Genomic DNA, 12,540 nt, shown 5'->3' with positions numbered 1-12,540 from the left:
ATATATATATATGTATATAATTAATGTTATAAATCTATCATAAATCTAATATAATATGTACTTTTAAAGTAGAGACAGAATCAAATTTAGAAATAAGAGAAACACGAACGATAGAGTCAACAAAGCATGGAAGAAAAAAGGCAGAAGGTTTGGAGAGATATCCTTGGTTATGTACAGATTGTAATGACAAATTACCATCTCTAGAAGCATTAGAGGAGCATCACGAAATGGTGCATAATCAGCAAGCCAAGTATATGTGTGTGCAATGTTGTAAGGTTTATGATAAATATTATGGATTTCTTACTCATGTTAAAAGGCATAAGAATAAAGCGAAATTCAGGTAAAAATTATTTGCTGTTATATCAGGATTGTATAAGAACTTTGTGTATTCGTATATTAATATAATTTAATTTATTTTTAGCTGTGACGATTGTGGAAAATCATTTGTACATAAAAAAGTATTAGACTCTCATAAGACAATTCATAGCGAGGAACGGCCATATGTGTGCCAAACTTGCGGTAAAGCTTTTAGGCAGCAAAGTGCTTTATGTATTCATAATCGATGCCATTTGCCTGAAACTATGAAGAATAGATTTCCATGCGACCAATGTGATAAAAGGTATAACCTATTTTTTTTAAATTACACATTTTAGAAAATTTTTATATGTTAATAAAAAAGTTTACTTTTTTAGGTTCTCGACAAAACCAAATCTTGTAACACACAAACGTATTCATTCTGGTGTCAGAAACTTTACGTGCGATCAATGTGGTAAGAGCTTCATACAAAAAGGAAATTTAGAAGCTCATTTCCTAACTCATTCACCAGATAAGCCATACAATTGCTCTCAATGTACAAAAGCGTAAGTAAAAATATACATATTCTTTTTTTTTCCTTAAATCTATAATTAAGTTTAATATGTTTAAAATTTTTTACAAGTTTGATATTCTTAAAAATTTTAATATTTTTTCATTTAACAATTGAATGAAATTTTAGCTGCCTCTTTCATATTTAATACACTTCAGAATAGCATAAAAATATTATTATCATGATGATGAGATGATAAACCATAGAAAAAGTTAGAAATGAATTCGGAATCTAAGAATATAAACTTCCAGATTTAAAACACCCTTACAATTGAAAAAACATGAAACAGTACATACTGGGGCTAAGCCGCATCAATGTGCTGTATGTGGACGAACTTTTAGAGAGAAAGGAACCTTGAGAGAACATCACAGAATTCATACCGGTGCAATGCCGTTTACCTGTGAATTCTGTGGAAAGTGCTTCCGTTTCAAAGGGATATTAACTGTAAGTTATCATTATGAAATCTAATTACACTTTGCTCTACTTAATGCGATTATTTCACATTCGCAGACACACAGGCGACAACACACCGGAGAGCGTCCATACAGTTGTTTGGAGTGTCAGCATCATTTTACGAATTGGCCAAATTATAACAAACACATGAAACGTAGACATGGAATTAATACTTCTCATACTAAGCATCTAACCAATAATCAACAATTGCAACAGCAGCAGTCGACAGAACAAACGCAAACTCCAATACAACAGCAGTCTGCTGAAGAGGATCCACTTCCAATACCTCAAACAGAATCAACGACAGTACAAGTAGATATACATGTTTTTATAATTTTTTATTCGTTAAGTATTGTTTGTTTTATTGCATCACAATCCTAAGTGGGTCAAAGGTTTCAAATTGATTTCATTATAATTTTTTTTAGAAACTTTCAAATAGTGAATATTTAAGTGCCTTTAAAGTTAAGTAGCATGTAATTTTATCATTTAGATGTTGAATTATTAATAACATTCTATTTTATGTATGTACATCAATAATAATTAAAGTAATAATAATTGAAAAAAATATAAGCTAAATCACATTTTATTCAAGATAGACTATATTAAATTGAAAAATGTATGAGAAAGCGCAAATCTTATTGTTTAGATAATTTACAGCTGTTTGCAAGCAGCATTAACGCAAAAGATTATTTCAATGTTGTATTTTTACAGGTAATACAAGCAGTTCCTCATGCTTCAGCATCACAACCGATAGTCATCCAAGCTATTCCAACAACTGCTATACAAACTTTCCAAACGGATGTCACTAGCACTGTCCAAGAAACGGTATTCAGAGATCGAAACACATATTTCAATACAGTGCCAGGATTACAAAACTTTTTGCCAACGAACTTGCCGTATAACTTTTACAGCATTCCTAATGTTACGGAAAATGATTTAATTCAACATAGGTAAAAGTTAAGATGAAACTTGAATAAAGACGACTATGTTTTTGTGCCAATTGATTAAAATTGGAAAACATGCGACACACAATAACGTATTAAACATATAAAATTTCTAAATTTCTAAATTTGTTTATTTTATGGTCTAAAAATAAGATTCTTATTGTTTAGACATGCAAACAGAAAAATCAATAATTATTTAAATAATTAGTTCGCATGTCATAATTAAATTATGTTATAATTTAAATAATTAGTTCACATGTAATCCACAGAATCTAAAAGCTAAAAGATTGGAACAAAAACATGGGAACTAGTTAAATGCATAAGTATATAAATAGTATCAGCCTTTTGTATAGAATCAGACAAAATAATTATATACGTTTTATATTGTACCATTATTAGTATTGATAATACTAGATCATTGTATATATATATACACTTGTTTAATCATTAATTATCAAATATACTTGGTGAACACATTTCGTAAAAATTTTTATAATAAAAAATGTATATTGTATTTCCCCAACTCATGTATACTACAAATGTTTGTGTTCTCATTGTGACTTTTTACGATATCTAAAATTTTATTTTCAAATTTTCCAAGTTTTTACATAATTTATGCATTATCCAATACTGGTATAAACATTTTACATTATTTATCAAGTCAATTATTGAATCTTGCTCTTCTTAGCTCGATAACTAGACAGTGGAGAGTTCCCTAGCAGGGTTGAAGATCACGTGTAGGATTAATGCTAGATATCGAGAGGGAGGGAGACTCGTATCGCTCAATACCGTATCTACATGACTACATGTCGAAATCTGATTGCACAAGCATAAGTATTAACATCTGCTTTTTTATCACGGAGCGGAAATTAGTTTGAAACATCACGTCATAGGTAACGTACATTTTCGGGCGAGCTGCTATTTTTTGTCGAATAATAATTCTCATATTTTTCGAAATACAAAAAGAGATCCTTATAAGAATTCCGGCGGATTATACCGTATATAACCTAAGAGAATCAGTGATTAGAATGGATTTTTACGATGTTACTCATTGCATTTTCGACATGGATGGTTTATTACTAGGTGAGAACATTTTGGATTGTTGTAAATAATATTTACACAATTTTATATTCTATAACGATTTCTGTATTAATTGACCCAACAAACGAGAATGGATTAAGATGAATTAAAATTTTTTTCTATCCGAATGCATATTTTAAATAGCAAATATTTTTTTTGGATTTAATTGGATTTAATTGGATTCAATTAGATTCAATTGGATGCAATTGGATTGAAAAACTGCATTTCCTATTTAAAATTTTGAATTGAACAATTCACAATGTGTGTGTTGCACAGAAAAAGCTAATATTATTTTTAGATTGAAAGGCATAGAAATATGCTCCATGCAATTCCTATAAATAAATAAAAATTCAGGATTGAAAAGTTCATTTTAATATTAGTGAATCAATATTTCTGAAAATCTGAAAATTTATTTCAATTCATTCCAGTTCATTCTCGTTTGTTGGGGAAATTTCACCGTGTCATTGTGCTACTATACAATATGATGACATAAAGATTATGCGTTTCGCGGGTTTTCTCCGTGTCCAGATCCATTCTTGGAATGCCAATGTTCCGTGAACCTTGCAGTTCATCAGAGCGAGGAGCAGTCTGTATGATACTGTATCAAACACATAATCTTTATATAGAAAGCACTCGTGGAAGTTTCAAGAATATGATGACATATTTTTGTAATGACATCAATTTCTTTTGACGATCGTGACATTGAGATATTTACAGAAATGTATTTTTTTAAATAATTTATATTAATTTATTCAATTTTCTTTATAACGTGATAGATACAGAATCCATATATACAATGGCGTACAACCATGTCACTCAGGAATATGGGAAAACGTATGGCTGGGAGCACAAAGCGAAAATTATGGGTAATAAAACTACCGAAGCTCTGCAAACTTTAATAGAAATGTTACAGCTTCCGATTACAGTGCAATCATTTGAAGATAAGCTCGCTCCTATATGCAAAGAAGTATTTCTTCAATGTAATCTTATGCCAGGTAAATTATATATATATATAAGACGAAAGTGAATCAGCATTGTATTCTGATTGATTTTAATTGTATGTAGGTGCAGAAAAATTGTTGCAGCATCTTAAAAAGAATAATATACCTATCGCACTAGCTACAAGTTCAAGCGAGGAGAGTAGCGATTTAAAAACTCAAAAATGGAAACACTTATTCGATCTATTCAATCATAAAGTATATGGTGGTTCTGATCCAGAAGTTATCCGAGGAAAACCACATCCAGATATTTTTTTGATTGCTGCAAAACGTTTCCCTGATAATCCTGATCCTTTAAAGGTTTGTTGTATATTTCAATACATATTTTATATATACGTTCTTAAATCAAAATTCAAGTAAAAAATTATTTATTTATCTGTATATAGTGCCTAGTCTTTGAAGATTCACCGAATGGAGTACAGGCTGGTATTGCTGCTAAGATGCAAGTGGTAATGGTGCCAGATCCTCAGCTTCCTAAACACCTCACCAACAACGCAACGTTAGTCTTAGAAAGTTTGGAAGACTTCAAGCCAGAAGACTTCGGCCTACCATCATTTATAGCATAAAAATATAATTAAACCATTTTCCTTCCTATATACAAAGAAAGTATAGATTGTAAAACAAAATATTAGAACATATTAGACCCTTATAAATGAGGCAAATAATTGTTGGCGAAAATCAGAAAAAGCCTGCAGGCAGGTTTTAATCATTAATTAGCATTAATAAAGTCTGACTGATGTACATAGATCTGATTTGAAAAAAGAAAAGATAATATTATGTTCTGCAGATATATATTTTCATATAGCATATGGAAATTATCACTGCCTGAAATCGAAAACGTATATGAGTGCACATATCGCAAAAGATAATTCTTCGTTTCCTTCCATGTTTATTAATAGAATGAAGTTCCAATTATACATAAATGTTTCGTGCCATATATTTATTAATAGCATGAAGTTTTAATTATAGATATATTTATGTATCGATTATATTTACTAAACGTTAACTCTTAAGTTAACGACCAGAAAGTATTAACTAATCGGACAGACTTATTTTTCAGACAAAATTTAAAATAAAATACAAAGTTTAATATCGTAAAGTGATAATAAAATTTATGTTTAGCAAAGTTCTTCGAATCAGTAAAACACTTAACACCGCAATATTTAAAAAAAAAGATAGCAAAAATAATACTTTTGACTGATTTTTTAACTCTCCCTTGTCTTTGAGTCTTAAAGTGTAGAGAATATTGCACATGTTCTATAAAATATTAGTTGTTTAATGTATAAAAATTAGATACACAAAGAAAAAGTAAATATCTTGTTGTGAGAAGATAATTCTTTGTGCAATTTTTTTTAAATAAAATTTTAATTAAATATTTTATTAATAAATCTTTAATAAATTAGTTTATATCTTTCTTTCATATACATATATTAACATGCAGTATACATAAATATTGATAAAAAAATTATTATCAAAATCAGACAGATTCCTATCAATGCCTTCTTTCATTTGATACAACTATTTTATTAAAACACTATACATATTATAATACATACAAGATTAACACAATAAAATATATCTATTTTTGAGATGCCAATTCTTGAACTCTTCCAAGTATCTCTTCGGACTTCAGATTTGATAGAGGCATGCACCGTTCTACGCCATATTCTGCAAAATTAATAATTTACAGGGATTATGATTATATAATTTATGAGAATTAAAACTGCATTCCGTTATTCATTGCATGTATCGAAAATCTATAGTATACATAATGTAAATTATGGATTTTCAGTATGGAGTGATAATGGAACTAGCTTAAATAAACAATATTTATATTAGAAAAAAGAAAAACAAATGTAAACAATTTGTAAATCAACTTGATATTAGATATGCTTTCTATTTAGGAGACATAATCGACACAAATGTCATTCTAATTTTGTTATTTACAGAATGCCAAGGATAGCAAGCCATTTTTGTCGATTATGAGTGCTTTCCATTTAACACAAGTTGACACAAGTATTGTTCTATGTCACTCTCTGAATGTCAAGAAAGACAAAACAACATTTGTGTTGATTTGTGTCATTAAATGGAAAGCATCCTTGTTTCCTAAAGAAACATAATTGATATTGTGTCTTAGATTTTTTACATACCGTAACGCGCATACAGCTTCGGCTCAATCGATGAGCATTCTCTGATTAAAACGGGAAATCTTGGATTATTTTTCTTTAATGGTACATACTGTTGCTCGATGAAGTCTCTGCAAGGGTCATACACAAAAATTAACAGATTGTAATTAAATTGGATCGCTGACAGAACGTCCGCCTACGTCGTGCAACTTTTTTTTTACCTAACGCCTTGACTAGATTTGGACGTTTGACAAAGAAGAATCCTCAACTCTTTCAAGTGTTTTCCGAATTTTACAGTAGCCATTTTTTTATAACTAAGAACTTGGAAAAATATAAATCACTTTCATCACAATTTCAACCATACACAATTTTTTGTTTGGTTAAGTTAGGTTAGGTTAGAATTCCGTTGTTATATCATTGTTTGATTCACTAGAAAGTCTAGAGACTTTTAGGCCACATCACAGACTCTTGCATAACGCATAATGCATAGTGTATAAGGAAATTAATCAAAATTCTTCTTTTCTATGGAATGGGAGGAAAGAAAAGATTCTGATTAGAACCATTCCACAAGCTTGCATAGCCGCATAAACATATGCATAAAGAAAATTATCCAATCACATTTCTATCATAAGGTCAAACGTAAAATACGATTGGATGATTTTCTTTATGCATATCTTTATGTGGCTATGCAAATTTGTGTGGAATGGCTTCTAATTGATTCGTTTATACAATATGGTTGTGGTCAAAATCTCGCTACAAATGCTTTAAAGCATTTGATGGACCAATTAGAAGAAAGAATTTTATAAATTGACCAGTTAAAAAACGCTTCAAAGTGTTTGCAACGCATCGCGTTTATTTAATACCCTATGTATTAAATAAAAGTCTGGGTATCAATGAAACTTTTTTCCTAGGATGAAAAGTGAAAAGTGAAAATTTTCTCCATTAACTTCAATGGTTGAAATTTTCACCTTTCACTTTCCATCCTAAAGATAAAGTTTCATGATTGATACTCTGGACATTTTCAACTCTTTCCTGATAGGATAATCTTGAACTAAACAAACATGGCGAAACATTACAATTAGAAATTTCGTTTCAAATATACGACTTACATACATAATGTATCAATTGTTTTATCCTTCTTTAATATTTGGTAAATATTATAAAGGTAAAATGATATATCAGTGTATATTATATGTGAAACAAAACGCACACATAATTTAATAATTAATTCCAAGGAACAATTAAAATCAATAAAAATCAAAATGACAACAAAATGGATTTATTTTGATACTAAAAATCAATAAAGAATCAAATTTTATAACAAAAAAATCATTTTCATGTACATACGTTTATTTTGACTTTCTCTTGATTTGATGTGTTCTTTAGAAGAAAGATCTTTATTATATAAGATACTGAGTTTATTTATGGATAAATGCTAGAAATTTATGGGCATAATTTAAAAAAACAATAGGTCATTTTGAAGGGAATTTAATAAGCTTTAAAATAATATTATATAAAATTTAATTCAAATTCCAATCTTTTTGAAAATTAAAGAAATGTAAAAAGTGAGCAAATCGCATAGTCGAAAAATTGTGCTCCTAATATGGCCTGAGAAATCGATAGTAAAACGCAAAGTATATCAGTATTGCAATTAAGAACTTTATTTAAAGTTCTTTAATACAAACAACACAGCTAGTGTGTGCAAAAAATAAGTATACGATACATTATATCCAGAATTCATCTTCTAATTGAAATTAAGCTAATCATCGCCGAAATAGACATTTGACATTTATTCCGATTGTCTTTTTTGTTATTGTACAATAACATACTTTAACAACGATTTTCACTATGATTTAGGAGAATGGGTTATTTCATATTAGAAATACTCTAGATATCTCATATTACGATTTCCATGCCTTTGATTTGACGATTTTACGAAATCTAATTTCTGTAATTAAGTAATTTAACATATTCCGTATTTTTCTATTAGTACGATATCTTATTTTAATTACATTATAAAGAATTTATTATCAAATATTTATTTATTAAACAAGGCTTACAATGATTACAGGCATGATCTAATGAATTTTCTACTAAATAATTTTCAATCCAAGAGAAATAAATTCATGGTGGAACCAATAGATAGCGTTTATTAGTTTAACAGACACATCGCTATCTTAGGCGCTTATCTCATAATAGGAGGCTTTCCTTTATATTTATATATAATAATATAATAACTACTATTTAAATAAAGCTACTTTATTACAGACTCGTTAATTACAAGGTGATGAAATTACTTATTTCTTTTCAAATCAAGCAACTATTATACATTGTAATAATACTATAAATATATATCTTAAATACCATTGTTAGTATAAGCGATATTATTATATAAAAAAATAATATTTAGACAGTATTATATCTTTATCAATAGAGACAATTAATTTAATTACATATACTTGATATGTAATAACTGCGGTTATAAAAATATTTTATAAACGATTTCAAAGATCGTTTCAAATTACATAATATTATATGGATTATTTTTCAATACAGAAGAATAACATATCACGTGGATTCTGTTATAATATATAAATACATAGCTTCTAAACAGCTTCTATTAAGAAATTATTAAACATTATAGCATTAGAAATAATTGAAAATACCTAAAAACTTATTTACGAATGGCAGTAACAAGTAAAAATAATATTTTTTTAGAAAGTTTATGCAGATAAATGTTTTTTTATTATATTTTTTTTTGATTGATTGGATGAAGAGTTGATCATTAAAGTTGATGCTCTTTTAAAAAAACAATTTTTTAAAAGTATCTAAATATCCTTGAAGTTCATTTTTACGCTTTTCTATCAGTTTTAATTGCATTTGAAGTTTTCGGATCATGATCAAAATTAACGTCCGAGAATACACTTTTATAATATACTTTAGAATACTTTTATCTGAAACAGATTAATTGAAAATGTTTGATAACAAGTATAATTTCTTATATCATAATTCTTATCATAATAATATCAATTTCTTATATCATAAGCTTAGATTTTAAAATGCGCGTCACGGTATTATCCGATTTTACGTAATTTTTTTCAAAAATAGATGCAAACATAATTATTAATTATGATTAACAAACATTAATTATTAATATCATTATTAATTATGATTATATAAAGTTGAAATAATTTATATCCAGTGCAATAGTTTTTATTCGAAGCGCGTCACAATTAAAGCTTTATTAATTTGATAGTTGATAAATCAATAAATATGTATATTTAAAATTAAAAAATATACTTTATCAATTTATTCATCATAAAAAACATTCCGAAGAATAAATGTTATTATTACAATTGTAGTAAGTCCTCTATAAAGACAAAATAATATAATCATGATTAATTTGTCTTTATAATTGAAAATATGATTGAGACTATATTTACAAAGAGAAAAGTAATTACTTTAATTTTATAGTTTCAAAGTTGTTCAATATGTAGTCAAGGATCAAATTGTTATTCGAATGCTTATTAAGAATAGACTTGAACATAAGAAAATGATTCTTTTGAAATAATGTGTTGAAGTAATGTAATATTTAAATAGTTGATGATAATATTAGAATTTTCAGCACAATTCAAACTGTTCAACAATTTTTCCTTTTCTGAATCTGACTTTTGATATATTTGATATATTCCAATTTTTTTTATACATTTTATCCCAAGTAGTCTTATTGGCTGCTATCAAACCAATACAATACGTAAATTCATTCCACTCTGGTGAAATGCTAAAAAATATATAAGTGTCTATCAAGAAAAGATATATGCATTTAATTTATATATGTATTAGGTGTACAATTTTGCTTCCGCCGTTTTTTTTCCGAAATTCGAGGCTTTATTGTAAAAAACTGGTTATACATTTATGATTCAAAGTATTGTCCATCGCTGGCCACTACTTTCTCCCATCTTTCGGGTAGCGTACGAATCCCGCGTCGAAAAAACTGGTCATCTTTTGAGGCTATCCACGAATCGATCCAATTTTTTACTTCTTCATAAGACCGGAAGTGCTGGTCAGCCAGGCCGTATGCCATTGATCGAAACAAGTGATAGTCAGAGGGAGCAACGTCTGGAGAATACGGCAGGTGGGGTAGGATTTCCCATTTCAACGTTTCCAAGTATGTCTTGACCACTTTCGCAACATGGGGTCGAGCATGCTGCAAAATCACTTTATCGTTGTATTGCGGCCGTTTGTCTTTCAATGCTCGGCTCAAACGCATCAATTGCGTTCGATACCGATCGCCTCTGATTGTTTCAGTCGGTTTTAACAGTTCATAATATACTACGCCGAGCTGGTCCCACCAAATACAGAGCATGACCTTGGAGCCGTGAATATTCGGTTTGGCCGTCGACATGGAAGCATGGCCGGGAACTCCCCATGATTTTCTGCACTTGGGATTACCGTAATGAATCCATTTTTCGTCCCCAGTCACAATACGATGCAGAAATCCCTTCCGTCTTTGCCTTTCAAGCAGCTGTTCACAAGCAAACAAACGCCGTTCAACATCTCTCGGCTTCAATTCGTACGGCATCCAATTTCCTTGCTTCTGAATCATTCCCATGGCTTTGAGGCGTTTTGAAATGGCTTGTTGAGTCACTCCCAATGATCGTGCCAATTCTTCTTGATTTTGACACGAGTCTTGCTCAAGTAATGCCTCCAATTCTGCATCTTCGAAAACCTTCTCTCTTCCACCGCTATGCCGGTCTTCGACGTCAAAATCACCGTTCTTGAAGCGTTGAAACCACTCACGACACGTTCTTTCACTAATAGCGGCCTCATCATAAGTATTTGAGAGCATTCGATGAGCCTCAGCCGCAGATTTCTTCATATTGAAGCAAAAAATTAAAACCTCCCGCAAGTGACGAGAATTTGGCTCGTAAACTGACATTTTCAATCGAGAATAACTTTATGATACAGACACAAATCGACTAATGTTTCTATGGGGTTATGTTGACAGATGCCCAAATTTATTGTATGACGTCTATGATCTATTTATTTCGACTATCACTTACCACTAAAGCCATCTATAGGAAAACGGCGGAAGCAAAGTTGTACACCTAATATGATTTTTTATTTTATCAAGTATCATTATATATATTAATATTCTATATTACAACAAAATCTTTATTACAACTTTACTTTGTAAAATTAAATTCCCGTTCTGTACTACTCTTTTCCATTCTTGTACAATACTTGTTACGTAATCATTTTAGAATGAAGAAACAAATGAAAAAAGATTCTATTGGTAATGTCACTTAACAATGTATATTTTTACTTACATTATATTCATTCTATGTATTGCATTATTAGAATAACATAGAATGTTGATTGAGAAAAAACAGGAAGGAGAATGTTTGATTTGGCTATATCGATATGCACGCATTCGCGCGCGCGCACACACCACAAAAATACAATTGATGAAAAAACTGAAATTGTATAAAAGTTACCTGTAAAGTTCAGAATCCGCAAGATGTCTGTTTAATTCAAAGGCGACCATATTCTTGCAAAACTTATCACCGATGGTACATGCCTCTTTTAGTCTTACCTGTTTTATCATATAATGATCATCAGTATTTTCTAAGTATCTTATTTTTTGAAGAAGGTAGCTAAGGATTGTCATTGTAGTTTTCTTGAAATTGTGAAGCAATAATTAATTAGTTTTATATTTGGTTTATTTGGTATTTGCATTCATGGAAAGTTCAATTTGTGTGCCGGAACGATAAAAAAATTTTTATTGGATGTTTAAATATTAATGAAATATTCAAAATGTTACGCAATATATTCTTATATTCTGTACATGTTATATATGTTATATATCCTCAAATCAAACCAGTAAAAATTAATTCAGAGATTTCTTGGACTTGAAATTTCTAGGATCATTACAATTTTGCGGAATTATATAAGGAATATGTTTCGAATAAATAATGATATATGTATAATTTGAACGTTTAATAATTGAACGATAATTTGAATATGCTTTACATTCTGTAAATATTTTGCGGATAACTTTTGTTAAGAATGTT

At 29.4% G+C, this 12,540-nt stretch overlaps 2 protein-coding genes and 1 pseudogene across 2 annotated transcripts in view; 1 reads left to right on the top strand and 2 right to left on the bottom strand.

Moving 5' to 3' along the window:
* The window catches only part of LOC108691053 (zinc finger and BTB domain-containing protein 17), a 7,198-nt gene extending 1,921 nt beyond the window's left edge, over window positions 1-5,277 (top strand). The window contains exons 3-12 of the mRNA XM_018198679.1: window positions 73-340; window positions 422-619; window positions 693-860; window positions 1,117-1,309; window positions 1,376-1,630; window positions 2,030-2,268; window positions 3,242-3,345; window positions 4,119-4,337; window positions 4,408-4,640; window positions 4,727-5,277. Of these exons, the coding sequence (XP_018054168.1) occupies window positions 73-340; window positions 422-619; window positions 693-860; window positions 1,117-1,309; window positions 1,376-1,630; window positions 2,030-2,268; window positions 3,242-3,345; window positions 4,119-4,337; window positions 4,408-4,640; window positions 4,727-4,906 (2,057 nt within the window). The 3' untranslated portion in view covers window positions 4,907-5,277. The remainder of the gene's footprint in view (window positions 1-72; window positions 341-421; window positions 620-692; window positions 861-1,116; window positions 1,310-1,375; window positions 1,631-2,029; window positions 2,269-3,241; window positions 3,346-4,118; window positions 4,338-4,407; window positions 4,641-4,726) is intronic.
* Window positions 5,278-5,919: 642 nt separating this feature from the next.
* LOC108690952 (NADH dehydrogenase [ubiquinone] 1 alpha subcomplex subunit 2) lies at window positions 5,920-6,955 on the bottom strand. Its single transcript, XM_018198508.1, has 3 exons — window positions 6,688-6,955; window positions 6,491-6,597; window positions 5,920-6,008 (listed from the first exon to the last, which is right to left on the bottom strand). The coding sequence occupies exons 1-3, from the start codon at window positions 6,768-6,770 to the stop codon at window positions 5,920-5,922; spliced, it is 279 nt and encodes a 92-aa protein (XP_018053997.1). The 5' UTR covers window positions 6,771-6,955.
* Window positions 6,956-9,268: 2,313 nt separating this feature from the next.
* LOC108690844 lies at window positions 9,269-12,137 on the bottom strand (annotated as a pseudogene).
* Window positions 12,138-12,540: the final 403 nt, after the last annotated feature.

Source organism: Atta colombica, unplaced genomic scaffold (assembly GCF_001594045.1).
Source record: "Atta colombica isolate Treedump-2 unplaced genomic scaffold, Acol1.0 scaffold38, whole genome shotgun sequence".
NCBI lineage: Eukaryota > Metazoa > Arthropoda > Insecta > Hymenoptera > Formicidae > Atta > Atta colombica.
The sequence above is the reverse complement of the archived record's forward strand: the minus strand, read 5'-3'. Positions and strand labels throughout refer to the sequence as shown.

Bases quoted from the DNA above. Each gene is read 5' to 3' on its own strand.
- LOC108690952 (XM_018198508.1), bottom strand. From the start codon at position 6,770: ATGGCTACTGTAAAATTCGGAAAACACTTGAAAGAGTTGAGGATTCTT. The intron at 6,598-6,687 runs GTAAAAAAAAAG...TGACCCTTGCAG, and splicing joins AAATCTAGTCAAGGCGTTAG to AGACTTCATCGAGCAACAGT. The intron at 6,009-6,490 runs GTATGTAAAAAA...TTAATTTTGCAG, and splicing joins GAAGCTGTATGCGCGTTACG to AATATGGCGTAGAACGGTGC.